This window comes from Strix aluco, chromosome 4, assembly GCF_031877795.1.
Source record: "Strix aluco isolate bStrAlu1 chromosome 4, bStrAlu1.hap1, whole genome shotgun sequence".
NCBI classification, from domain to species: domain Eukaryota; kingdom Metazoa; phylum Chordata; class Aves; order Strigiformes; family Strigidae; genus Strix; species Strix aluco.
Window position 1 is genome coordinate 14,294,193 of NC_133934.1, and position 27,536 is coordinate 14,321,728.

General features: G+C 38.9%; 1 protein-coding gene across 1 annotated transcript in view; it reads right to left on the reverse strand.

The window, feature by feature from the left end:
- Positions 1 to 27,536, reverse strand: part of STK32B (serine/threonine kinase 32B) — a 182,871-nt gene that overhangs the window by 13,705 nt on the left and 141,630 nt on the right. The window contains exons 7-11 of the mRNA XM_074821356.1: positions 24,146 to 24,249; positions 19,438 to 19,554; positions 18,187 to 18,312; positions 12,157 to 12,288; positions 11,321 to 11,385 (exon numbers count right to left, since the gene is read on the reverse strand). Coding sequence (XP_074677457.1) covers positions 11,321 to 11,385; positions 12,157 to 12,288; positions 18,187 to 18,312; positions 19,438 to 19,554; positions 24,146 to 24,249 — 544 coding nt within the window. The remainder of the gene's footprint in view (positions 1 to 11,320; positions 11,386 to 12,156; positions 12,289 to 18,186; positions 18,313 to 19,437; positions 19,555 to 24,145; positions 24,250 to 27,536) is intronic.

Below are 27,536 nucleotides of genomic sequence, written 5' to 3' on the forward strand. Positions count from 1 at the left end.
AGGACACACAGTGGTGAAGTTTGTGGAGGACTGTCTCTTGTGGGAGGGACCCCACACTGGATCAGAGGAAGAGTGTGAGGAGTCTTCCCATTGAGGAGGAAGGAGTGGCAGAGACAATGTGTGATGAACTGACTGCAACCACCACTCTCCATCCCCCTGCACTTCTGGGAGGGAGGAAGTAGAGAAAATCAGGTGTGAAATTAAGTCCAGGAAGAAGGGAGGGGTGGAGGGGGAGGTGTTTTCAAGATCTGGTTTTATTTCTCATTATCCTACTCTGACTTGATTGGTAATAAATCTCCAAATCAAGTGTTTTGCCTATGACAGTAATTGGTGAGGGATCTCTCCCTGTCCTTATCTTGACCCATGAGCCTTTCATTATATTTTCTCTCCCCTGTCCAGCTGAGGAAGGGAGTGATAGGGCAGATTTGTTGGGCACCTAGTGTCCAGCCAGGGTCAACCCACCACTAAAGCTAGTCTGGATCTGCCTGATTATTAGGACCATAAAGATTCTCAGACTGGAATACGCATCTGGGAAGAGGATGGTTCAGCCCTACCCTTCTCCTCACAGTAGCAGGCTTCCAGGAATGGAAGCCTGTGAGTTTCCAGGGAGTAACCACAGTCTGTACTGATCTATCTGATGGCTTATCTCTCTCCACCTTTTTCTCATGCAAGATTTCTCTGCCAAATTCCAAAACGTAGAATCACGAGAAGTTGTTAACTGTGCAGCTCTTTCATTCACTGAAAGATGGACATCCCCAAAGGAGACTTAGCTGGTATCTCACTGGTGATCGCACCGTGTAATTCTCAGCCTTTATTTAATCACCAAACCTCCCTACACAACTCATGGTGAAGGTGTGTGCCTAACACAGGGATCCACAGAAGCCACTCTATTGAACACCAGGCTGCCTAGGCTAGTCACTAAGGTGCACCCACAACAGGAGTATGTATTATGCCCCAGGTGGGACACAGCTGGGTTTCACAACTCTGAGGACTTCCCAGGGGATGGGTGCCTGATGTCCCTTGAAACACAGCAAGGGACAATGTGAATCTTACCTAAATCTCTTACTGCTCTAAGTTTGCTTTACTTTCCCTATTTCCAAAATGGATATGTATGTATGTACTTCAATATATGCATACATATACACATATATATGTACATTTTACTGTGCAACCCTTGTGCTATTATGAAGACTCTATATGAAGATGGACACCTTATAAGCAGTGAGAAAGCATAAAAACACATAACCAGCCATTCCACCTAACAGAGGTTCCCATCTCTCATAGTGGCCCATTTCAGACACTAGTGGACACTGTCAGAGAACAAGCTGATTGGAGACAAATGTCTGCTGTGGCACATCCCCCTTACTTCTGACATTTCCAGACTTCCCAAACCAATTAGTGCATTGGAAGTCTCACATCATATAGACCCTGATGGATTAATTTCTCTAATCCTTTTCTGAATCTTTTTATATGTTTAGCATCTAAAACATCACTCTGCAACATGCTGCATTGCACAAAAAAAGCATGGTTTGTTTTCTTTTAAACCTACAGCCTGATAACTTTGAGACCTTGAGTTACCAGAAAGAGTGAATTGCTTAGTCATCTTCTCAGTAAGTTTTGTAACACATTAGTCAGTATCTGTCTTTTTAGTTGCCTCTTCTCTGAGTTTAAACTAGTTCAAGTCTATGAAATACTTCAATGTGAGCCATGCCACAGCTCTGGTCAATCCTGTTTTTCTTTTTTTTGCAACTATTCTAAGTCCTCTGTAACTTTTTGGGGATAAGGAAGCAGAACTGTACATGGAATGGAAGATGCAGCTGTATGTATATGAACATATATCTGTATACACACAATGACATCCTGAAGTTCATTTCTCTGTAGCTTTCTTTGCAGTTCTGAGCATATTAAAACCTTTTAGTTGTCCACTAAGCACTGTGGTATCCACAGTCTTTTCAAAATCTCTCTCCTTCATAACTGGAGCTAATTTAGAGTCTATTGTCCTAAAGGTAAAGTTTAGATTTTTTTTTTCCTAACATTGCATTTATCAGTACTGAATTTCAGCTGCCATTTTCTTATTACCCTCCAACTCAGAACCATGACTATCATTATCTACTGTAGCTCTTTGCAGTTAGATTTAGTTCTGACTGCTCTGGTATCATAAGTGGACTTTGTCACCTCAACATTCACCTTCCTTTCCAACTCATTTATGAATATATTCAATAGAGATACACAAAGTATCAGAATGACTGGCAATGACAATGTTATAGCATTACCGGCTTGTTGCTGCATTGCTTCAGCAACTGGCTCCGAAATGCTTTCCTAAAACAGGATGAGGAGTTCAGTCTTCATGACTCATTCTTAATTTATGAAGACTTTTAACAAGTGAGAGATTATGTTAGTGCAGGAGATGAAGAGAAATCATGAAGGCAATTCCCTATGATCACTGAACAGTCATGAACTCTTACGCAGCCTTGATTTATCATAGATATGATTTGTCCCATATAACTATTAAAAAATAATCTTACATGGTGCTCAGAATCATACAGTTTTGGTTCTTTTCCAAAGTCTGAGATGTGCAAAAGAAGATTTTTCTTTTCTCTGCCTATAAATTGACATGTGATTAGTTTTTATGAGGTGTATTTGTGTTTAGTTTTCTGTAAATGGAAATGAATTGCTGGCCTATGGTGCTGACCTGCATCGGCTATCCTGATCTTCCAGGACCATGTTTCAGCACAGAGAATGCTCTGATATATGCACCACACACAAACTTTCATTCCCAAAGTTGGATGTCCATTTAGTAAAGTGTAGCCTCTACAATGGTATGGTTACTTGCTTGAGAAAACTTTGGCCATTTTTCCTGGCAGGCGTTGAAAATGAGATTCCAGATACTCCTCAGCCTTTTTTTCTTTTTTTTTTTCTCCATGAAACTGTGAAGGGAACACATTATTGAAATGATGGCTTTTGTATGACTACTGTTTTCTCAGAAAAAGTGAATGTGAAGGTATGCCTACAGAAAAATTATCACCTTGGACCTGCTATGCTCAAATCTTCAGGCAGCTTGACTCACTGGGAGTGACATTTGGACTGGTAATTCTAAGCCAGTAATAACGAGCAGGAATCAAATGTAGAAGTGAAAGGACTTGTGTGACCAAGCAGTTACTAGTGCCCAAAACCAAACCAGGTTCTTGTTCAGAACATCATCTTTCTAATTAGGTGAGATTGCAGCAGCAACCTCCAAAAGCAGACATATCCATTACAAAAGGGACAAAAAGAGATCAGTGAAGAGCAGTGCAACCACTTGAAATGCTCAGAAAGAGATGGATTTAAACTGAATTAAGGTCAGCAGAAGTGACAAGAAAAGAAAAGTTGTGCTGTAGACTCATCCAAAATGCATTTAGATATTATGGGGATTATGATAATATAAATATCTCCAGAGACACTAAGTGACATAAAATACATATTAAGAAAAGTACATTCAATGAGGTATACTGCAAATCATTATGAATATTCAATTCCAATCAAACTAAAATGAAAGAGAGCACTCAGGGACTCTGTATTTGAATCCAAAAAGAAAATTGAAAGGGAAAAAAGAAAAGGAACTACAAAGAGAAAGATAATAAATTCGATCTTATAAACACTGCAGAGAATGTCAAGTAAGCTTTTCACCTATGATATGGACAAAATCAGACAACATGAGTTTAAGCATCTTTGTAGGCTTGAAATATGCTCTGTCAACTTCTCCTGTTTATTCTGGGAACAGAGAGCTGTCTGTTCACCTAGAGCTGTTCAGTACCTTTTACTAAAGAACAAGGTATGGCCACATAGTAGGAATTATAGTAGGAAAAGAGAGGGAAATGTGCAGCAGCCATCTGACTGTTTCAATTCGTGGCAGAATTTTTTAGTGTGGTTACATTGAACAAATAACTGAAAAGAGAAATAAGGTGTACTAGTAGCTTAGGAAAGAGGCAAGCTTGTTCAGATCAGTGGGGACTAGACAGCTGAATATCATGGCAATGCTATGCTATGCAGGATATTAGTATGAAGTAAAAAAACTCCAACTTCAAAAGCATTAGTAAGTTTTTGAAAGTTTCCACTAGAATTGTTAAAAATATAGATATTTTACTTATCGCTCCATTGCATTTATTAAGCTAGTTTTGCAGAATTATAACTCGTTGTCATGTACATTGGATATATGAAATACATATTCTACTCAGTAAAAGGTGGCTATACGATTTTACTTTCATTAGCAGGCTGATAATTTTGATGAAAAGTTTGTGAAGCATCCCCAGGTGCTGTAAGAGAAGCCGGTGACAAAGACCACCCTGGTTAAACAGGGAGCTTTGGCTGCAACTCAGGGAGAAAAGGAGAGTTTACAGCTTTTGGAAGCAGGGGCTAGCCACTCACAATGATTACAAAGATGCTGTGAGGCTATGCAGGGTGGAAATCAGGAGGTCTAAAGCCCAGCTGGAAATTACTCTGGCTTCAGCAATCAAGGATAACAAGAAATGTTTCTGTAAGTATGTGAGCAGCAAAAGAAAGACCAGAGAGAGCCTCCATCCCCTGCTAGTCGCAGGAGGAAACATGGTAACAAGTGATGAGGAGAAGGCTGAGGTGCTTAATGCCTTCTTTGCCTCAGTCTTTAATAACAAGACTAGTTGTATTGAGGGAATCCAGCCTCCTCAGCCAGAGGAGAGAGACTGGGAGAATGACGCCCCCACAGTCCAGGAGGAGACAGTCAGTGACCTACTGCATCACATAGACATACACAAGTCCATGGGACCAGACGGGATACACCTGAGGGTGCTGAAGGAGCTGGCTGGGGTGCTCGCCAAGCCGCTTTCCATCATTTACCAGCAGTCCTGGCTGAGCGGGGAGGTCCCGACAGATTGGAAATTGGCCAATGTGACGCCCATCTATAAGAAGGGTCGGAAGGATGATCCAGGAAATTACAGGCCTGTCAGTTTGATGTCGGTGCCCGGGAAGCTGATGGAGCAGCTCATCCTGAGTACCATCATACAACACATGTGGGACAACCAGATGATCAGGCCCAGTCAGCATGGGTTTATGAAAGGCAGGTCCTGCTTGACAAACCTGATCTCCTTCTACGACAGGGTGACCTGCTTATTGGATGAGGGAAAGGCTGTGGATGTTGTTTACCTTGACTTCAGTAAGGCCTTTGACACCGTTTCCCACAGCACTCTCCTGGCAAAACTGGCTGCTTGAGGCTTGGATGGGCACACGCTTTTCTGGGTAAAAAACTGGCTGGATGGCCGGGCCCAAAGAGTTGTGGTGAATGGAGTTAAATCCAGTTGGTGGCCGGTCACGAGTGGTGTCCCCCAGGGCTCGGTTTTGGTGCCACTCTTGTTTAACATCTTTATTGATGACCTAGACAAGGGGATCGAGTGCACCCTCAGTAAGTTTGCAGATGACACCAAGTTGGGTGGGATTGTTGATCTGCTCGAGGGTAGGGAGGCTCTGCAGAGAGATCTGGACAGGCTGGAGCGATGGGCTAAGGCCAACTGTAGGAGTTTCAATAAGGCCAAATGCCGGGTGCTGCACTTGGGCCACAACAACCCCCAGCAGCGCTACAGGCTTGGGGAGGAGTGGCTGGAGAGCTGCCAGTCAGAGAGGGACCTGGGGGTGTTGATTGACAGCTGGCTGAACATGAGCCAGTAGTGTGCCCAGGTGGCCAAGAAGGCCAATGGCATCCTGGCTTGTATCAGAAATAGCGTGGCCAGCAGGGACAGGGAAGGGATCTTACCCCTGTACTCGGCACTGGTGAGGCCGCACCTCGATTCCTGTGTTCAGTTTTGGGCCCCTCACTACAAAAAGGACATTGAATTACTCGAGCGCGTCCAGAGAAGGGCAACAAAGCTGGTGAAGGGTCTGGAGCACATGTCGTGCGAGGAGCCGCTGAGGGAACTGGGGTTGTTTAGTCTGGAGAAGAGGAGGCTGAGGGGAGACCTCATCGCCCTCTACAACTCCCTGAAAGGAGGTTGCAGAGAGCTGGGGATGAGTCTCTTTAACCAAGTAATAAGTGATAGAACAAGAGGTAATAGCCTCAAGTTGCGCCAGGGAAGGTTTAGATCAGATATTAGGAAGCATTTCTTTACAGAACGGGTTGTTAGGCATTGGAATGGGCTGCCCAGGGAGGTGGTGGAGTCCCCATCCCTGGAGGTGTTTAAGAGTAGGGTCGACATAGTGCTTAGGGAACTGTTAATGTTAGGTTAATGGTTGGACTGGATGGTCTTCAAGGTCTTTTCCAACCTAGACAATTCTGCGATTCTGTGATTATTTTGCCTGAGGAGCAGATATTTCCTGTGTTTTCTCCTTTGTTCTTTGTTTACTCACCTCTTTAATCTTAAAGACATCTTTCAGGGAGAAGAAGAGACTCAGGAACCATAAAGGGTAAGAAATATGATACTACTACAAGGAAATATTGAATCTATTTCTTCATTTTTGGCTATTTCACGTTTTGGACATCATTAACAGATGTAGATGTATGTGAAGATTTGTTTAGTGATAACAGCACAAAAATAGCAAAATAATCTGTGCTCAGCTTTTTAATAAAGTTATGAACAGTGTGGCTTTACTTGTACAATCTTTCTTTCGCCCTCCCCAAAAAATTGAAAATATAGCCTAGCACTTCTAAATGAGATTAAGTTCTTGAAAAATTGCTGATAAGTCTATGGGAATGCACATTCAGATACTGTAGAAAGTTTGGTGCTGAATTTCTAGATATAATAAAGCATCTATCTGTAGAAATAGATTTAAAACCAAAAAAAAAAAAAATCATTTGTCAGCAAAAGGAGCCAAATAAGTCCCTGAAATAAACTTCAGATAATATTTTCCAGCTAAGACCAAGTGTGTGGACCATTTTTAGATCATGGTTTATTTAGTTTATGTGCTCAAAACTAAGCATGAGTTTTTACTGAGACTCTTAAGAAGAAAAGAAAATATTTCCTGTGCCACATTCAAATGGGTTGTAAAAGGATTTTCCTATATTATTTTACTTTGGATCAGGACAGCGTGTACCTGTCTTGTAAAGGTACTGAAAGAAAATATCGGTGTGGACAGATGACATACACCTGTGTCATATCAAAAGACACATATGTATTTTAATTTGTAGCTCATATCCACTGAAATATTGATGTTAATAAGAATAAGGCCTTCCATCTAGTGACACGTCAGACACTGTGGTATCTGAAGCACTGGAAGAATAAAATCAAGATAAAATCTGATTACAGTGAAAGAGATTTCATTCTGGATGATTAATGTTTTCCTGCACAAACGAAGATGAAGGTATAAAGCTACCTCTTCAAAACAGCTTAGCTATTTTACATGGAGTAGAAAGTATTTTCAACCCATGAATTTTGCACATCCCTAAAGCTGCTCCTGGTATGCTATTCCATTATTTGGATTTGTGTGAGTGCCCCAAGAGGAAATTATACTGAGGGTGGAAGGTGAACATGGTCCAGATTCAGTTTTCCTTAATCCTTTTATTAGAAGAAATGGTGTATCATAGGAGAGACTTCACAGAAAGACTTTGGAAAATTCAGGGTCCATTTTGCAGACATGAAAGCAGTATTCCCTTCAGATTTCACAAATTTCCCAGACTTTTATAAGATTATCGGTAATAAGAACATGCCTAGCTAAACTGAAGCACAGAACTTCACGTGGACTTCTCTTCTATAACTGCCATTTTTAGTACACAGGACAGTCTTTTGCACTTATGTAAATCTTAGGAAAATGGTTTTATTTCATCTTCTGGAAACTTCTTTATTTGATAGGGTTCTCTGTTTTCTGACTTTTTCTACAGAGAAACTGGGAATAGTTGGTCTTCCCTCCATTCCTCCTCATCTCCCCCGTGAATTCTGAATAGTCTCAACGGAAGATGTTGTGTAATCAGGAGTGTGTATGTAAAGATATACAAATCTAACTTTTGTTACCCATTGCTGATAATCACTGATATACTTCTTTGTCCAGGAAGCCTTGTACAGTTAAATCCAATATTAAAAAAAAAACCAAACCAAAAAACCAACAGGCAATATCATGGCTCTGAGTTCTCCTTTCCTAATTCCTATTTTAACAAAACACATTTGCTCTCATTCTGCAGTGTATCTTTGTGCTCTCTGACTGTATACAACATCCTACTTTTTAATTCTTCAAATCCTTCATCTTATCTCATAACTGTTCAAACCATAGATATCAGCTACATAGTTAAACTATAGTCCAACCAAATAAATTGCATTCAAGCACAATGTAAGACTTATTGAGAAGGTATGTTACCTGAATGCTGCTGGTAACGTCATCTGGAAAAACATCAGCCTTTTTAACTGAGCCTACTCATTTGGAAGCTTGGTTTAGCTAAAGTGGACATGTCTTCCTCATGCACTCATCTGGATTAAAACATTCCTATAAATATCAGTTTCCAATAAATTAACTGCAGAAAGCAATAAAAAAGTGAAAATGTGCACATTCCGTCTCTGTTGTCATTAACTTAAACTATTGAGTTACTACATTCAGTCTCTTCAATTATTTTTTAATTATTTTTAACCTAGTAAGCCTTTTCTCTACCTTTGCCCCACCCTTATCTGTAATCTCAGAGTTTCTGATAGTCTCTCAAGCTTCTTGGAAAGAAAATAAATATGGCATATTTCAAGATTTGCAGTATCTTACAGGATGAAAGATATATAGTGAAAAAGAGACACAGTCTGGAAGTATCAGCAAGACACTGAATAAAAACAGATTCTGATTTTCATAACAGATATTTTACAAGTATTGGATTGCAAGATGTTGTGGAACTGGGATGGTTAATATAGCACTCTAACTACACATTGCTCAATTAGAAATGTCTGAAATTTTTCCTTGAATCCTTTTAGTTTGGGGATTCTCATCTTTTCCCTTAAAAGATGAGCTAATTTTTTTAATTCACACTTTCTTAGGTTTTATGTAGTGTTCTGTGCTACTGAAGTAAACTGAGCAGAAGGCTTAAATCACAATAACATGCTGATTTTTGTAACTGAATACAATGAATATCTAAGGAAGTATGCAGATATTTTCAAATAGCTAGACCAGATAAGCAATTCTGCTTGAAGCAGAGAAATGTGGAGGAATATCAAAACATCTGGTTGCATTAATCTGAGACCGATTTAAAGCCCTGCTTGGGATTGATACCTCACCTAGTGATACAATCACATATTGGATATTGTGTTCATAGGAACCGTTCATGTCTTTCAGCATCTGCAGCTGTTTCTTAAGAACTTGATCAGCCATGTGGCTTTGGAAAACCATGTAAGCAGAGCCTCAGCCTGTACATACAGCCTTGAGGCCCTAGAAAGGTCTAAGGAAACCCGCTATGAATTATTCTGGCATATACTGTGTAGCCTCTTCTCTCTGCTATGTTATCTGTGTCTGTCGTTGCTCTTATTTTGTTCTCATTAACTTGAATTCACTTAGTACTTCAAAAATTTCACCTCTGCTTCCCCTCTTATTAACATTTTTGTCTTTGAAAGGTATTACAGAAGTCTCTCCATGTCCTTCTTCAGCTGTAAGACAATTTAAACAAGAAATTATTGTGATCTGGCTTTAGACAATGCAGTATCTGTTGTAGATCTATACTAAATATTTTTCCTTAACCTTGCCAAAGCCAATCAAGCAATGACCAAAACATATGCTGTTCTGAATGAAGTGCATGCATTTATCTTTTGCTTCCATTTTACTTGTACTCCATTTAAACTTATCCTTGATCTCTTATCAGGCTCTCAGAGTTCTTTATAGCTTGTGTTGTTACTGTAATTATGCAACATGAAACATGAAAAAAAAGCTTCCTATGCACTGCTAAAAAAGATTTAAGAATAACACAGTAAAATCATGTCAAAATAAACTGTTCAGTGCTAGTGAACACACACAATGGGATTTTGAAAGTGTTTTACAAAATCTGGTATTTTATTTTATCTTTCAAAAATTGCTGTATATTGGCTTCCCTTGATATATGACTCTGGAGTAAGTGAGAGAGTCATATCTGGAAATGAACTACTTGTATGAACAACATCTTGGAAACATTAAACTGATTCATCAGTGCAATATTTTTCTAATCTTGTTATTATTATCTTAATAATTTTGATTTTTGTGGGTTAATAAAACTCCTACAAAGTTCATCCATTCCCTAGTTCACTGATACCAGAACTGATTCAGAGAAGTCCATCAAGACCCTTCTGAAAAGCTTTTAGTAGCTGACTTGGTCTGGATTTTCTTATTTATGGCTCTTACATAAGTCACTTGTGCTAGAGACTGTGCAAAATAACATGAAGAATCTGTTGCACCTTCCTTTTCTTTGTAAGTCCTTGCTGTAGTTTCTTCGAGCAGTCATTGTTGGGCATAGACTTGTCACAGAGATTGTAACAGGAAAAACGGAATTATCAATGGCATAATTTCCTTCATGACATCATGTCAACTGTGCAACAGTGACAATCCCTTTCCCAGTTTTAATTACAGAAGGCAGTAATTGCCTGCATTGTAAGCATTAAGTAAGATAGTTACAACTTTTTAATTAATTTCTAACATTTCACAACTCCATTACAAAGGCTTGCAGATATAATTAGGTCAAATAAAACCACTGAATATACTTGGATGAAATGCAATAATTTGACCAAACACACAAAAAACTCCCCTGTTATGAGCTATACCCATTAATACAAACAGGTCCATAGTCACTGCAACTGAAAGACAGTAAACCATGTGAAATGCAGTGCATTAATTGGACCATGTAGGTTATTGAAATCCTTGGGATTCAGACTTGTGTGTCTACAAATTCTGGCTGACTCTTAGAATATGAAGCACTTGATTCACATCTGATATACTTTTAATATTTAGCTCTGTTGAAATAACTAACGTTGAAATAAACTTTTTTATGGTGGTGAAGTATGAATAGTGTTTTCAAGACAGAACACTGAAGTTCCTATCATTAAAATTGCATGAGTTATCACTTCCCTTGGATTTGTTCAAGTTGTGAAAAAGTAGCCCCTTGTATTGTATTCCCTTTACTTAATTGTTAACAGTTTCTCTGGAGAGTGTCAGTGACATTTACCTTCTTTCTCTAACACACTTTCACCACAAGCACTTCTGCTTGCTTTGAGAGATGGAAGAACTACAAAACCATCACATCAGAGACTGTAAGAGGAAGAAATCTATGGAAATCCAGCCTTTTAGCCCCTGCTGCTGTCATTAATCACTTTTCCTTACACTGGGAGAAAAAAATAATAGTTCTCAAATTAATTTCAGTACTGAATGCTAAACAGGCATTAAAAAATGCACTTACTTCTCTCTGTTGAATATGATGAATTCTTTCCTAACAGTTTCCAAGCACTGCTGCAGGTGTACGTTCTTTAAAAAACAGCATGAATAAGTTGATTAAAAAAGATGGAAAATCATAGACAAAAATCACAACAGAAACATTACTGAACAAAAAGGCTTATGAATGAGTACTATCAAAAGCCATTTGAAGACTCTTCAAAAGTGGACCATGATAGCAAAATCAATCTTTCTTTCTTTTGGAAGAAGTTCCTCACAAAGAATTCCTGAGTATTTTTATGTCTGATAGCTCTGAGAACAGCTTGCATGAACAGTCAAAATCATTAGAGTAGCAACAGAATTTATAAAACCTCACTGAAATGAAAATTCAAGTCTGGAAAATGATTATTTCTTAATCTTCTCAGAAGTTTAGACTGTTTATACAATGAGTCTACATGGGACACGTTAGTCAAGACTGCAAGAGACAGCTTTAAAACATTTATAAATAATGAGTTTTTCACTGCATACTTTTTATTTTTGATACTAGCAGTGGATAAATACTCCTCGTAACTATCTGTCCATCTGTGGGGAAACATATTTGACAACTGTCAACACTTTTTCATACTTTAAATGAGCATCTGTGAGAATCTTAAAAATTATTATAACTTAAACATGCTGTTAATATTTGACTGAAATAAATGGTTGCTTTTCATCTTGCTTTGGAGATGGTTTATGCTGTATGTAAAATGACAGACATAGAGGTCGAGTCTATTTTCAGAGATGATAAATCTGAACTTAACTGAGTTTGTCTATTAAAGAGTGTAAATGAAATGCCATTGACTGCAGCCACAGTCCCCAGCTTACCAGAGGGCAGGTTTCCTTAGCTCCATCTTTGGATTTGTTTTTGGCAAGTCGCTTTTTCTTTTTATGGAGAGGCTTGGACTCTAAAATCATTTCTTCAAGTTCAAATGTAGGATCACAGTTCAGTCTTCCTTTCTGGTACAAAAGGATTCAAAGTTACTCTTTGAAGCATCCTTGTGGTTTTTTAGTTTGCCTGGCAAGTATTAATAGCATTAATAATAATCCAGCTTCCCAACCACACCTGCAAAATGAAAACTGTCTTTTTAGGCCTGGAGTGATGCTTGAAGTTTAAATAAAGAATGTAAGATATTAAAGCAATTATAAATAGTTAGATCCTCTTACTACTTATATACCAACATACTCCTAGAGTGACTACAATTATGTCACCCCAATGAGAGAGATTAATCTGGCCCTAGGGTCTTCATCAGAATATCAGTTAGTGTTGTAGAACATAAATGGCAACTGTAACAGTGCAGGAGGGATGGGGAGTACCTCTAAGACCCTACTTATTAAAATATGATTTTCTGAAGAGTTGCAGATGGATTCAGTTACCTAGCTCCTGTCCATCATAACAAAGGAAGGAGTAGGCCTTTTTTGGTTAGCAGCGATAATATCAAAAAGTGGTTCATAGAATCACGGAATACCAGGTTAGAAGGGACCTCAAGGATCATCTGGTCCAACCTTTCTTGGCAAAAGCACAGTCTAGACAAGATGATCCAGTAACCTGTCCAGCTGAATCTGAACAATGTCCAGTGTTGGGGATTCTACCACTTCCTTGGGGAGATTATTCCAATGGCTGATTTTTCTCATTGTGAAAAATTTTCTTGTGTTCAATTGGAATCTCCCCAGGAGTAACTTGTACCTATTAGTCCTCGCCTTTTCCATGTGACTCCTTGTAAAAAGGAAGTCTCCATCTTTGTAGCCACCCTTTAAATACTGGAACATGACGATGAAGTGTCCCCCAAGCCTCCTTTTCTCAAGGCTGGACAAACCTAGTTCTCTCAGCCTTTCCTCATATGGCAGGATTCTCAGTTCCTTGGTCATCTTTGTGGCCCTCCTCTGGACCCTCCCCAGCCCATCCACATCTTTTTTGCATAGTGGGGACCAAAACTGAACACAGTATTCCAGGTGCAGCCTGACAAGCGCTGGGTAGACTGGGATCATGACTTCTTTACCTCTTCTGGTGCTGCCTTTGCTAATGCAGTGCAGCATCATGTTGGCTTTATTTGCCACAGCAGCACTGGTCACTCATATTGAGCTTGTTGTCCACCAGGACCCCCAGGTCCCTTTCCACAGAGCTGCTCCCCAGCCAGGTAGATCCCAGTCTGTGCTGCACTCCTGGATCATGTTTTCCCAGGTGCAAGACCTTACACTTGTCCTTGACGAACTGCATAAGGTTCTTGTTAGCCCAGTCTTCCAGCCTATCCAGGTCATCCTGCAGGGTGGCTTTCCCTTCTGAAGTGTCCATTTCCCCACTCGGTTTGGTATCATGATCAAAACTCATCAGGGTACACTTGAGCCCATCATCCATATCGCTTATGAAGATATTAGACAGTGTTGGGCCAAATATCAATCCCTGGGGGGACCCCACTTGTGACAGGTTGTCAATTTGAAAAGGAGCTATTTCCCACCACCCTCTGGGTGCGGTCTGTCAGCCAGTTCCCCACCCACCGCACAGACCACTTGTCTAGAGCATAACACATCAGTTTCTCTAGGAAGAAGCTGTGGGAAATTGTATCAAAAGCCTTGGAGAAATCCAGGTAGACAATGTCCACTGCTTGCCCCACATCAACCGAAACGTTACTTTGTTGTAGAAGGTGATTGGGTTTGTCAAGCATAGTTTGCCCTTGGTGAATATGTGCTGGCTTTTCCCAATCATGTGCTTTATTCTAATCTAATATTCTTTTTCTATTCTATCCAACCTATTATACTTTTTCTTACCCTTCACTTACATTATTTAAACATTCTGGATTCTCCATTTTTATCTTAATTTGTGATGCTTTAACCAAATCTTAAGATTCTTTGTTGTATTAGGAAGTCCTTTTTTAAGCAGGATGATTGGAAACACCATTTCTATATGGTTGTTTCCTCCCTTGATTCTTTTCAGATTCTTCCTTAATTCTTTTCAGGTTCTTGAGTCTTTCAGATCTTTTCAGCATAAAAGTTTACAAGAGCATAGTTTATGCCTTGAGGTTTTTTTGTAATTCTATTCATTAGTGTAGTAAAGCCATCTCATGACAACATTTGGGATGAACTTTTCCTCTCCTATTTAGGGATAAGAGCTAGGGTATGGCCAGAAAATCTATAGTTCAACTGAACCCAATACATTTTTTAAAGTCGTGAGTTGGCATCCTAATTATTGGATCAGTGTTTTGCTACTGCTGTGATCAGAATAACATGAATGCCTTTCTTTTCCTCATTCTCTCAAAGCACTTAAAAAAAATTTCAAACAATTTGAATGTGTGGTGAAAGATCTTAAAAGCAGACTGTTTTCCTCTGGGACTTCTGAGAGTTCAACCACACCATTGTCACTGACAAGGTAGAAGTACTATGATAAGTCATACATGAATGTTATTTAGTAACAAAAGGCACTAAGCAGTAGAACACATCAGAAACCACTTGCATAAATTGTGGTGTCCTACAATGAAACATTTGATTTAGAGATCACTCCATCATTTTTATTCCTAGCAAAGTCTGTATATTCATAACATAATATCAAGCTCTCTAATGCCTTTTCCTGCATATTATCCAGTAAGGTTTATTTCTTGGGCATGTACACTTTTAAGATTTGTTTGAGCACCTAAAAAATTTTGTTATTATTAATGGAGGTTTATAACTTATATAAAACTTTATATATATTTAAACAAATAAATAATTATTTACATTTGATGACTATCAGTTCTGAATCTTTAAAAATTCTTTAAATAATTTGCTTCCTTTATCAAATATTTAACAATACAAAAAAACTACTAACAATTTATGACTCCAAGCTGAATATAAAGAAACTAGCTAAGCCATAAACACATGTACTAGTTAAGTAAGAATGGTGTTTATGGAATCAAACTATATATTGAGAAATTAAACAATGGAACCTTCCTACCACAGGCGTCCCATGTGCCCTCTTGCCTGCAGAAGGCAGGCAAGCTCCTGACATTAAGGGCAAGCTGTCAAAAAGTTATAAAATTCTCTAGTTATAAAACTTTCCCCAGGTCACAGTGTATGTTGGCCCTAATTCACCCTCTCACCAAAGCCTGCAAACCAAGAAATATTTTGTTGTGTGACTCCAGTTAATCAATGAAAGTTTTGCTGATGCAACAGAAAGAAAAGTTATTGGAAAGTGCCTGGCCAAACTTGGTTTCATGAAACAGTAAAGTTTACTGTAAAAAGAAGTGTTGTGCTAGAAAAGATGCATTAACTCTCACCTTCTCGCTGTTTTTCCCAACACACCTGATCAAACAGTTGGAACAAGGCCTGCAATATCAGCCTGTGTCCTGATGTGTCTGGTAGAGCTTGTAATAGAACTTTCAGATTAATCTGAGTAGATAAAAGTAATTTTTTACTCCTATTTCCTTTTAAACATAGATTATTATTTTGCCTTCAATATTACAGATTTCCTCCAATATTATAGATTCCTGCCAAAACACAAATAAGGTGAATCCAAATGTGGAAAGAACACCTGGTTTTGGACACATGTTTAATGGCAGACAGTTCAAAGTGTTTCAAGAGGAATTCCTCTTTTCTCAGTCTTCATCACATTCACCATTGTCAACACTGGCCACAGAGACAGGCCACTTGGCTAATAGAGGAGTACCAGACACATAGGTTCTACAATGGCTTCTGAAATTACATTTAAAATTACTTTTTTCACCATCCTTAAGAAGTCAGAAAACTTATCTATGCTCTCTCAGGAGTCAGGTACCCTCAAAACAACCTGAATTTCAAACCAATGTAGATCTCAAAACAACCTAAATGGAAAGAAGCAAACTGCCACATGAAAACTGTTAAGGAATTAAGGTTACTTGTCTGTGGCCAGATGCAAACCATCACACACTTGTGCCCCAGCTCTAGGTAGGCTGAGCATAAGCTAGATGTGGAAAACCTGCAGTCCCTTTATTAGATCCTATTACTACAGCCAAACTGCCATAGCTCAGTCCTTAGGAGGCAGGCTTAGCAGCCTGTTGGCTATACACTCCTGGACCAAAAGTGGCTTGAGTCCAACTGTTAGGAGCAGAGTTAAGGTGGAGTATATGACCTTATGAATTCAAGCTTGAGTGGGAGAAAGGAGGACACTGGAGCAGCAACAGAAGCAGAGAACAGACTTGCCATAGGCAGGTTTCAGTGGCTGGTTTTGCTGAAGCAGGTTGAAGTCCTCTCTCTTGACTTTAAGTCCTAAGACATGTACCTAGGCATGATGAGGCTTCGCAGAGTCTGAGACTCTCCTGGATCCCCATGTATGTTGTACCTTTGGGTATGAGGGACTGGATCCCTCTTTTAAAATACTAAGCAGGGTTATGAAGTTTCCCACATGCTGACAGTTGTGGATTAAACTTCCAGCTAGGAATAGGAGGTCTAAATACTCTGCTGAGTTTTGTCTGAGAAGGAGTCTTCCCATGCCTCCGATATCTCAGAGTACAGCTTGAAAAGTACTAACTTGAAAAAAAGAAAAAAAAAAAAGGAAAAGAAGTCTACATTCATCTTGTCAATACACGCCACCATGGAGAACGGAGTTCATGGTCCACCAGGCCAAGGAGGAGCTTTGTTCTGCAATGCTTTGCTTAGGGTAGTAAACTGGGAGAGCATAGGGGAAGGACCTGACGTGTCATAGCAGTTATTCCAGCTGCAGAGATGTTAAGAGGCAAGAGGGGAGGTCCTGGCCTTAGTTTGGTAGATATGATGTTCAACTCTCAAGCTTTCAGCTTGCATCACCACTGAGATACAATGTGAAAGGAAGGAATTTCACTGCTGGTGAACATTGCTCTGAAGTGCCTAAGAGGGCCCTGCCTTTCTCCTCACCTGTTGTGCTGGTTATCTGCTGTATTCCTGGTCTTTTCCCAAGCTCCCTGAGGGAAGACCTGCTTGCCCACCCATAGCTTTCTTCTCCTGCAGGATGTTGCCTTCAGGAGAGGCTCTGGTCAGGTGCCAAGAAGCACAGCAAACACTGCCGGCACTGTCTTTGCAACCCACCCAGCTGCCTTTGCTCCATTAGGCAATGTCCTCTCACTCTCAGCTTCTGCAGGGCTGGATCCTGTCTCCATCAGATTTAGCAAGAACTCTAATATGCACCTGGATGAGGACAGGTTCTAGCCTTTCCCCCTTCCTCATCTTTATTTACAGTTCCATAAAAAAAGAATATAAACAAACCTTAGTATGCTACAAATGTATTGTCTGAAGAAGAATTATGGTGCAATATGACTGAACAAAGTGGAGAAAAATGTTAACACCACAGTCATTGTTTTTTATTCATGGCCGTCAAATCCATTTAATTTACAAATGGTCAAAATGGAAATATCCAGAAAATACCAACAAAATGGAACCACGGTAAAAAAAATACCTACCGGATTCCCTCACAGAATCTGAATGTTTTAGAGTAGAAAACTGTCACAAAGGAAATAGGTCAGTCTTTTGGAAGAGTATTTTTTAAGTGAAAAAGGAACAGCACACTGGGATGTTAAAAAGTCTTGCAAATGTTATTCAGATGCCTAACTTTCAGAGCAGCAACAATCTTCTTGGTATTCTTTGGCTCAGAGTTAAATCTGACAAACATTTGCTCCTGCAGCTGAAATGCAAAGTCTGGGAAATGTTTTTTATTTGAAAGGGAACAAAAAAAGAACCAAGGTTAATTAGTTTTTGTTGTCATTTAATGAAATGGGCCAAATTTTCCCTTAGATGTGACTGAGTAAATGAAAGTAGAATCCAAAGTAAAGTTTCTGTGAGAAGTAAATCACTGAAGAGCAATAAATGCAAATTTAAACAAGTAAAACAGCAGTGATGATTAAAGTCAGAATTTACAAACATAGTTCACCTTCGACTTACGTTAGGAACAAAGCCTGGGGTCACAGCTTTCTCTAGAACAGCATCCCAGTTGACATCAGCTAGGTATGGAGAGCTTTGGATGTCTGCAAGGCTTGAAAGACGGCACTCTGGATCCTTAGTGAGGAGCTGTGATCAAGCACAAGGCATTTTCTAAGGAACAGGATGCCATATAAAAGAGTAAATGTATTATATGCATAAATTGTATGATACACAATTTTTAGTAAGAAAATGGCTAGGGAATCTTCTAACAACTCCTAGAATTCCCAATCTAAAAAGATAAAAGAAGTAACTCATAGGATATGAATATAATTTAATTGCTACCAGATGGTTGATGCAGGCATGAAGTGTATAAATGTATTAGTAACAAAAGTCTGTTTACAATACACAAGAGTCCAAGTAACACAAAACATTGCAGTGCAATGCCACCTAACAATTTGTATTTCATCTTTAATTTATTGGAAGACATAGTTACACTGAGCATTCTGGCAGCAATTGAAATTAACCACCTCATTTCTCCACCTATCATAAATAGATTGCTCATTGTTGCAAAGGAAATTGATCTTATATTGCTCTATTCACACATTCACAAACATTTCCTGCTCAAATATCAGTACTGATGATCTGAAATACCTAAAAGAGACAGATGAGCCTTGCAGCATGGTCACAAAATTAAACCAAATAAATAACTGGGATTTGAGGAAGCAAGTGAGTTCCAGGGTCATTTTGTATTCAGAAAGAAGCCTGTCTTGTAGCTTAGTGACATTTACAGCAAAGTGGCTCGACTTTTGTTGTTGCAACTATAGCAACATGGGACAGGGAGAGATACAGCCCTTTTCATTTCTAAGCTCCCTGTCTGGAAACTGTGGCAGAGATCCAGAGGGCAGAGTGGTGCTTCCTTCCCTCTCCCACATGCACAACTATAGCTGGAGAGAATGGGGGCCAGGGCACAGAATGGGAATTACTGATTCCTAGAGTTTTGCTATCAATAGTGAATCAGTTTTAAAATATGTAAAAATTAGATTTCTATTTCTTTGAGGCCATGAAAATTCTGGGTCTAAACCTAAGAATAATCCAGCTTCTCAAGAGAAAATACTGCACCACTCACATTTAGAAAAGTCTAGGAATCAGCACTGCTTTTTTATCCTTGAAATTTTGACTACCTAATATGTGTGCTTGCCTGACGTCTCTGCATTGTTGGAGGGGCTTCTGGAAGAGGACAGGAGAGGACGGAAGGTGTTTGCACTTTCTTACCTTTTTCAGTAGTGCTATCATGCCCTTGCACCATGCAGATGAGTAGTGAACTCTTTCTATCTTGAACATGTTGAGTATTTCATCAATGGGCGTGGCTGAATGAATTTCATAGGGCCTCTGAGATAAAGTTAAATCAGTATCAAGTCAGCAAGAATGGATAAGAGTGTAGACAATTTGTTTTCCTGAGCTCAGTATTGTTTGTGCTGGAAATATCAAAACCACCAAAATATAACAATTTTAAGCCTAATCCTTCTTTGTGCATGTGCTTTTCTTTGGTCATAATGAATGTAATTACTCATAGATGCATTTCCTCTGAAAATTTTTCTCTCATGAAAAGAAGTATCAGTTCAAATGAGATGGCTGAATAATTTTGTTCCTGGGGCATTCTATGGATTATTTATTATTTTTTACTTGTAGTACTAGAATGCACTTGTGATCTAAACAGACGAAATGGAAAAGTTGTAGCTGAAGGGAGCTTTGTCATCCTGATTTTACTGAGTAGTACATAGCGAAATAAAAAAAATGCTTACAAAAATCTGTGTAAGAACAGAAGTCAGAACACAGTAAAAAAGTAGACTCTCCAACTCCCAGTCCTTCTCCTTTTCCCTTTTTGAAATCTAAAATTAACATGGATCTATGGATTATATGGACCTGCTGTCCTGTGTCTGTGCCTAAATTCTTCTACAGGTGAAGAGAAGCACTAGGCTTCACAGCACTTGGTTCATGAAGATTGCTGTGATTTATCTTTTATTAAATGTAGCGTTTGGAAATGAAAGTACTACATATAAATTTATATTCTTATTAATTATTACACACATATTTTTTAAAGACTTGCATTTGCAAAGTAAGTTGTTAGAATGATACTCTGTGTTGATGTATTTTTTTAAACAAGGATAGAGCGTGGATTGCTTGTGAATTAAGTTGTGCCCAGCAGGTGACAAATATGTGATATGTGATATGAGATCTGCAGCCAAATGCTGTCATGGCAGCATTGTGCGAATTGATGCATCGTAATTCATACACAACATAGAGTTACCTTCTAATCCAATACTCTCAACAGCAAAGGGCAGACACTTGTTACCTTCACTAAGAGCTGAATCATCCCTTGAGTTTTGCTAACATGTACTAGTAAAAAATTATAATTTAAGGATATTTCTAGGTGTTAGTTATCTAATCTGATAGTATATTGGAGCCACTCTTCATAAAGGCCCAGAAAATATTCTTATTTTGATAAGATTCATGCACATGTTTAACTTTGAACATATGTATGAAACTAAGTCTATTCCAAGGCATTGGGATGTTCTAAAAATAAATCCAAAGATTGCTTAAATCTTTTTGCTTTGATTCACATTCGGTTAGTCTGTTGTCATTTAGCTGTATCACATTCATATGAATTCAACAGGACCTAAATGGCAGCTCTAAATACATAATTTTCTTGAATCAGGTTCAAAACTGACGTTTGAAATAGTCTGTCATAAGCTTTTTCCTACCTGTGGTAATGCTGCCATAAAACAGCTATTAAAAATGAAAGGTTAACATTCTGTCTGTTGTCAAGAAGTAACCTGCTGCTGATTTAGACTTGATATAACAATGTGACCAATATGATCACTGAGCCAGAATTTAAATCAATTGTTGGAAATGGTGATTTGGCTCTAAAAATAGCAACTTTAAGGAATAATGAATCATTGAAAGTTTTTCTGTTAAGAATCTTTCTGCCCATGACTTTTTCCTCACTGGAAAATCCTTAAAAACATACCTTATTTTAAACATCATTAGCATTGTGCAGTCTTCATTTTTTGAGATTTGCAGAGTTTTTAAATATTGTTATTAGTTAATTAGAACTATAAATGGCCATCATAAGCTTGGTCTTTTGAGGTCCTTCATACCTATATCTCCTATGTTTTTTTAGCTATTCAATCCACTTAGGGGTCAGATCCTTTCTATTTCATTTTGTGAAAAAAGAAAAAAAATCTGGTTTGCTTTTGTTCATGAAGTTTCACCGAAGTTTGTTGTAAACTGTTCACATTACAGTGAAAGTCAGAGTCCACAAATCCCACCTGCTACCTCTTTCCTTCATCCTCTCTCTGTTGAGGGCATGGTATATACAGTTATTATAATATTTTAGCAGTTGTCTATAGTTTAGGAACAGACTGACATGTGTCATGGTTCGCATTATGCAGTTAAGTTTCATGGACTTGGAGAAAAGGTCAATATTTGATGTAAAGCTTTATGAATTTACCTTTTTCTTGTCAGGTCTTTTATTAGCAACTGACTAAGGAGAGAAATGTGCCTAGAACATATTGAGAAATGCTAGCACTACTGTGGGTAATCAAAAAATGCTTCAGACAGTTCTGTACCAGATGCAACCTACTCCTGTAGCTACAGCCCTGTTTCCAGCAACACATTGTCTTGATTGCTTGGCAGTAGAGCAAGGCGTGAGAATGGCTGCAATGCCTTGAGCACCCTGAGCCTCCTCTGAGGACTCTTCCATCGCATAACAGTAGAGGCAAATAAAAACAAAAATTCAGCTCAGTAAAAAGCAACTCATTTTTACTTAACGTCTCTTGAATTCAGGCAGGCAGTGTCGTATGCTATGCACAGCTCAGAGGTGGAAAATTATGGAAATTTCTGATGCTTCTCATTTCTAATGCTCCTTCCTTCCTTCCTTCCCTCCTGCCTTCCCCATGCACTAGCATGCATTATCCGACCATATCTCTGGATGGCTCTGCCCAGTGCAACACCCTCCTTTTTCCCTGGGACTGCTGTAGCAGGAGTGGGTGGGCTGCCCGAGCGCCCACCCATCTGCTCTGTGGAAATGGGGTTCTCTTCTTGCCACTGAACAAAGTGCTGTGGGAGCGTGGAGGAGGAGGGGGCTGCCCGCCTGCAGGTATAGCTTGCAGCCTTGTACGTGCAAGCTGCTTCTTTCCAGCCATCTGCACAGGGCTGCTGCAGCAGATGGAGCTTCGGAGCTCGCAGTTGTTGCAGACCGCAACATGCCTCGGGTTAAACACATTTCCTCAACCTGCCACTACTCCTCTTATCATCACTCCTGTCAGTTTAGGCCTTGTCTAGACTAGAAAAATTTAGAAATACAATTGAGGAAAAAAATATACCTTTTCCTAGTCCATACAAAAGTGTGGGCTGCCAAGCCACCTTCTGTCTTGCTCAGAGGGCTCAGAGAGCCACTCTTCAAGAGCAAACAAGCAGCTGGCTTGGTTGACTGGAGCATGGACAGATGGCAATGTCTTTATGTAAAAAAAAATTGATTCAGTCTCAACTTTGCTTCTTCTGTAGCCAGATAGTCTTATTCAGAAAAGACTGTATGGATCTTGGCAAATTGATACATTCTATATAATTTTTCATTTATTAAAATGACTAGGTATCTTTTGTGATTAGTCTTGGGATTTCAGCTTTCCTTATACAATAATTCATTGTGCTGCTTTCTTGGAGACAGTCATTGGTGAAAGGGTTGATATAAAACCAGCAGGACGTTCTTTTAATTTATTATATGTGCAGCTAGTACTACCGTCTGTGACTAGGGTTGAGAATGTATTATGTTTATCACTGCCAGACCTTAACTGTTCAGGTTAAAATTTTCCATCCTGGGAAGAATGTCAGCTTAAAAACTCAGTAATTTTTGAGAATGATGGTAGAGAAAAATTGCAAAGACTTTTCTTTTTTTTAAAAAGGTTTTAAATACTCCTGTTCTTCGAGAGCAGGGACTGAGATTTGGCAGGGAAGAGATCTTTGTATCAGGAACATGACTTTTGCTATTTCTATGGAAATACAAAATAGATTAGCCAAGTTTTAGACCTTTGAAAACTGTAGCTTCTGACGGAAGAAACAACGTGCACACACTCTGACATGTAGTTTTCCATCTAAGAATAGGAATTATAATTTTTCTTTATTTCTAGTTTTCTTTGTCTGTCATCCTACATGAAACTCTGAGATTGTGGGATGGATTGTCTCACATTACAAACTGCCTAGTAGGACACTGTGGTGCTAGTGTCATATGATAACAAATACTCCTTCCTTAAAAGCAGCATACTGCAATGCAATAAAATCCTCTTTCTAAAATAGGAATTAAATATTAAAAAAAGAACACTGCTACTTTAGCTACATCACTATCCTGAAATAGTATCTAAATTACTGTTTTCCATAGGGAATAGTAAATATTTAAGCAACCAACTTCAATTCTTTGAACCAAAATGGAAGAGAATTTTCCATTATCTTCTGTGATATTTGACCACGCTCAGGAAGACTTTTCATTAAGCTATTCACATAATTGATTAGATAAATAACAAGTGCATTGGCAGATAAACATTTTCTGTATTTGGACCAAGCATTTGATGAGATTAGATTAGCGCTTTTAAGGTATTAGCCAAGAGAATCAAAGATATAATAAAGCTTGAAGTGACTCAACTTCTATTTGGAAAAAAATACCATTGTTTCCAATTCGGCACTGTGGAGAAACCATTAAAACATTAGACCTTTCCTCAGCCAAACTTAGGCAAACTTTCATAATGTAATTGAAAGTGGGGTGAAAGTTTCCCAAGAATGTTTCTAGATAGGAAAGACATCATTCCTGACCTGAACCGCAGCCTTGACCACTCAAATTTTATCACGAAGGGTGCACTCAGGGGAACTGCAAACTTTTGGACTTCTGTCAGTCAATGTGTTAAATAACAACAAAACCCATCATTCTTACCCAACCCCTCAGTAATTCATATGCTGTAATTCCTAGCGACCACCAGTCTACTGGATACGAGTATCCTGGACCTCCATCCATAAAAGCCTGGAACACTTCCGGAGCTAAAATAATAAATCAAATCAAACAAAAAGCATTTTATTGAGGTTAGACTATGGATTAATAATGTTGACAGCTGAAAAATGAATAAGGGTGCAATTAACTGGAATTACATTTGTAGGCGCAGCATTTTCAGGATGCAGCTTCAGTGCCTTGGTTTGCTGGCAACGAGTGACCTTCACTGGTCAGGGTTTTTCTGAAGTCAATAACTTTATATGTTAATTCTTACCTGGTCCATTTAAGTTTTATGTTATGTGAATAAAACTGAGTAATAGGAGAGGAATTCTGAACTGAGGTGTGACTTGGAATATTTAGGATAATGCAAATGTTTTATGGGACAAATATCTGCAAGCAAGGTGTTTGTGATTAATGGAGGTATTGAACATGGTAAATCTCATCCTTATTCTACATTTGGATTGAATTAATCAGATGATGGTTTTAAAGGTATTCAACATAGGAAAATGGTAATTAAATACAAATCCTGACACTGATTGTATGCTATGAGAAACTCTGTCATGACTGGAAATAAACACACTGTCAATAAAGTAATGAACTCCATAAAAATTTTCCTGGGGGAAAACCAAGATCTTTTCAAAACAAGGATGCAGTTGGCTAGTTTCCGCAAGAAAAACATACTAAATAATGCCACTGCAGTTTCTTCAGAAAACCATACATAAATAAAGAGAGGATATGAGATGAAATGAAAAGTCAGTCATGCTTTTCTAATTATTTCACAGCAAAATCTGAGTACACTTTGTGAAAACAACACTTTCCCTGGGGATTTTCTAAACACTATCACCAACCGTAACATCCTGCTAGATTGCAATTATCATGTGAGCCTCTTCTGGCCACTATACTGAGTCTAATGTACTACATTACCACCTAATTACCATCACATCTCTTTCTAATGGGCATACTGCAATGAATAATGTAATCTGGTCACACTTACTTCTGACTGGCAGTATGGGATTTGACTATGTATGGTATTTAGAGAAGCACCTTTAATTAAAAGAAAGGCATTCCTTTCAAAGGAGTTTTTGGAGATCTTGCATTATGGATGGTAACCTAACAATTTACAACTCCAGACATGACTTCAGAAAGTCTTGAAGAGCCAAACCTAATAGAGGATTTTGGCATCCATGAATTAGATACGGCGAAACCCTAATCTGTAAACAAAAAAGTAGTCAATAAGTGAAAGTGGTCCTATACTCTTTGCCCAGTAGGATCATCTCTAAATCTGTTTGATAGAACTGCAGGCACCTAAATAAATATTTTTGCCACAGTACGTGTGTTTGGAGAATAGCCGACCAGTGGATCTCTGGCATAGGTAAGCTTGTGCTGTGATCCAGTATGGCATGAATCAACAATGCCATAAAAGTTATCACACTGAATTAGCTGTCTCACCTTGAGATAATATAGCTTCACTCGGCATGCTGTATCTTCAGATGTACTTCAGATCTTGTTTGCATGGTGCTGGGGATCTGTGTAGGCATAACTTACATGTGTGTGGTCTATCATATAGATGCTAAGAGGGTAGGCGGGATTTTCTGTGCTACTTTAGTGGATCAGTGCACCTAAACGGCACATCAGGCACCAAAGTCATATTTTGAATATCACCATAGGCATCTTGGAGCGAAGGTTTGCTTTATTTAGCCGCATTTGTTATGTTTTTTGTCCACTGTGCCTAGGTGATATACAATATCTCATTACAGAAAATAGCCTTTGTGGCCTTTTTACTGACCTATATAGGTATAATATTGGTGTCACTCTTTCTTTTATAGCTTTAACATTGTAATAACATGATGGATCACTACCTGATTTCTAAGAGGTAGAGATGAAAGTACTTTATTGATGTAACCGACAACATTGCCAGAAAGGTGCAACTGTTTTGCTAATTCAGTGACTGAGTTATCCACTTTTATTTTATTTGCTTCTAAAGCTTCAAGGTCAAGCCATCCCACATTAAGCACATCAGCAGAAAATGCTTTCTTTTGCCCACAGGCCCTGGTGTTTTGAGGCTCTGTTTTCTCACCTTAAGCTGATGGCATCCTTAGATCAGAAAATGGGCAGTTAGGCTCCTCATTTTTAAAGCAAATGATAGCCCTTTTCCCCCTGCTTTACCAATATTATTTGCAGTCCAGCTGGACTGCCTCTCTGAGTTCAGTCAGCTTCAGTGAAGCGGTTGCAAGCACCTGCTTCACAAGATGAGGAGGGAATTGACAGAAGGTGCAATATGATTTACAGTATCCTATGTATAGGTTTTTTCTCAGGGTAAAATCTCAACCCTACTGAAGTCAAAAGACCTTTCCCCCTTTTGTCAAGGATGTTAAATATCTCACACTAAGCTTGTGCTTAATGTGTCTAAAAGCCTTTTTGAACTGAGACATTAGGTGCAAACGACAGCCTCCAGGCTGTACAGCAGACTTCTGGAGTTTGCCTGCTCATTCAGAAACATAGCATGGTTTTACAGAAAGACAGCAGATCCTCCAAGTGATGAGATTAGCCAGCCTCTGAAGAACTAGAGCTGTGAAATACAGAACATAACATTAGGCTTTGCTGTAAGAAACAATTATGTCAGAAGAACCAATTCAGAGTGCAAACTGGCTAGGATAAAATCAAATAAAAAATCTGAAAGTTAAAATCCTACATTGATTTTCTTTAGGATTGTTATTGAAATAGACTATCTGTAATCTTTTAAAATTTGAATTTGATCTCAGGCTCAGCTTGGACAGCATGTAAGAATGAGACTCAGATCTTTTTGCTCAAACAACTGCTACTGAACAAAGGCTTTTCAGGAAAATATGTGGGTTTAATACTGGGTCTGATCCTGCAGGTTCTTTTGGCTGAGGACTCTAGTTACTATCACATACAGTTAGAGGGAAGGCAGTAGAAGTTTGCATGGTGGAAGCACAGCTTTTAAATAGTGAAGCTAAATCAAGTAATAGCAATTCTAGCAATAAGAGTGAATTCAGACAAGTGGAGAAGTGATGCAATTGGTAGGTCTTAAGGGTCCTCACAGCTCCCCATGAACAAACATCTTTGACATGATGGAGAACTGCTTTACTAGAGCTGCCCAAAAGAGTGCCTTCAACAGCAGTAACCTGGTCCAGCCTCACTGCTCACTCTTGTTTTGAGCAGAAGGTTGGACTAGAGACTCCTGAGGCCCCTGTTAACATAGAATCATAGAATCATAGAGTCATTCAGGTTGGAAAAGACCTTTAAGATCTAGTCAAACTGTTAACCTAACACTGCCAAGTCCACCACTAAACCATGTCCCTAAGTGCCACATCTA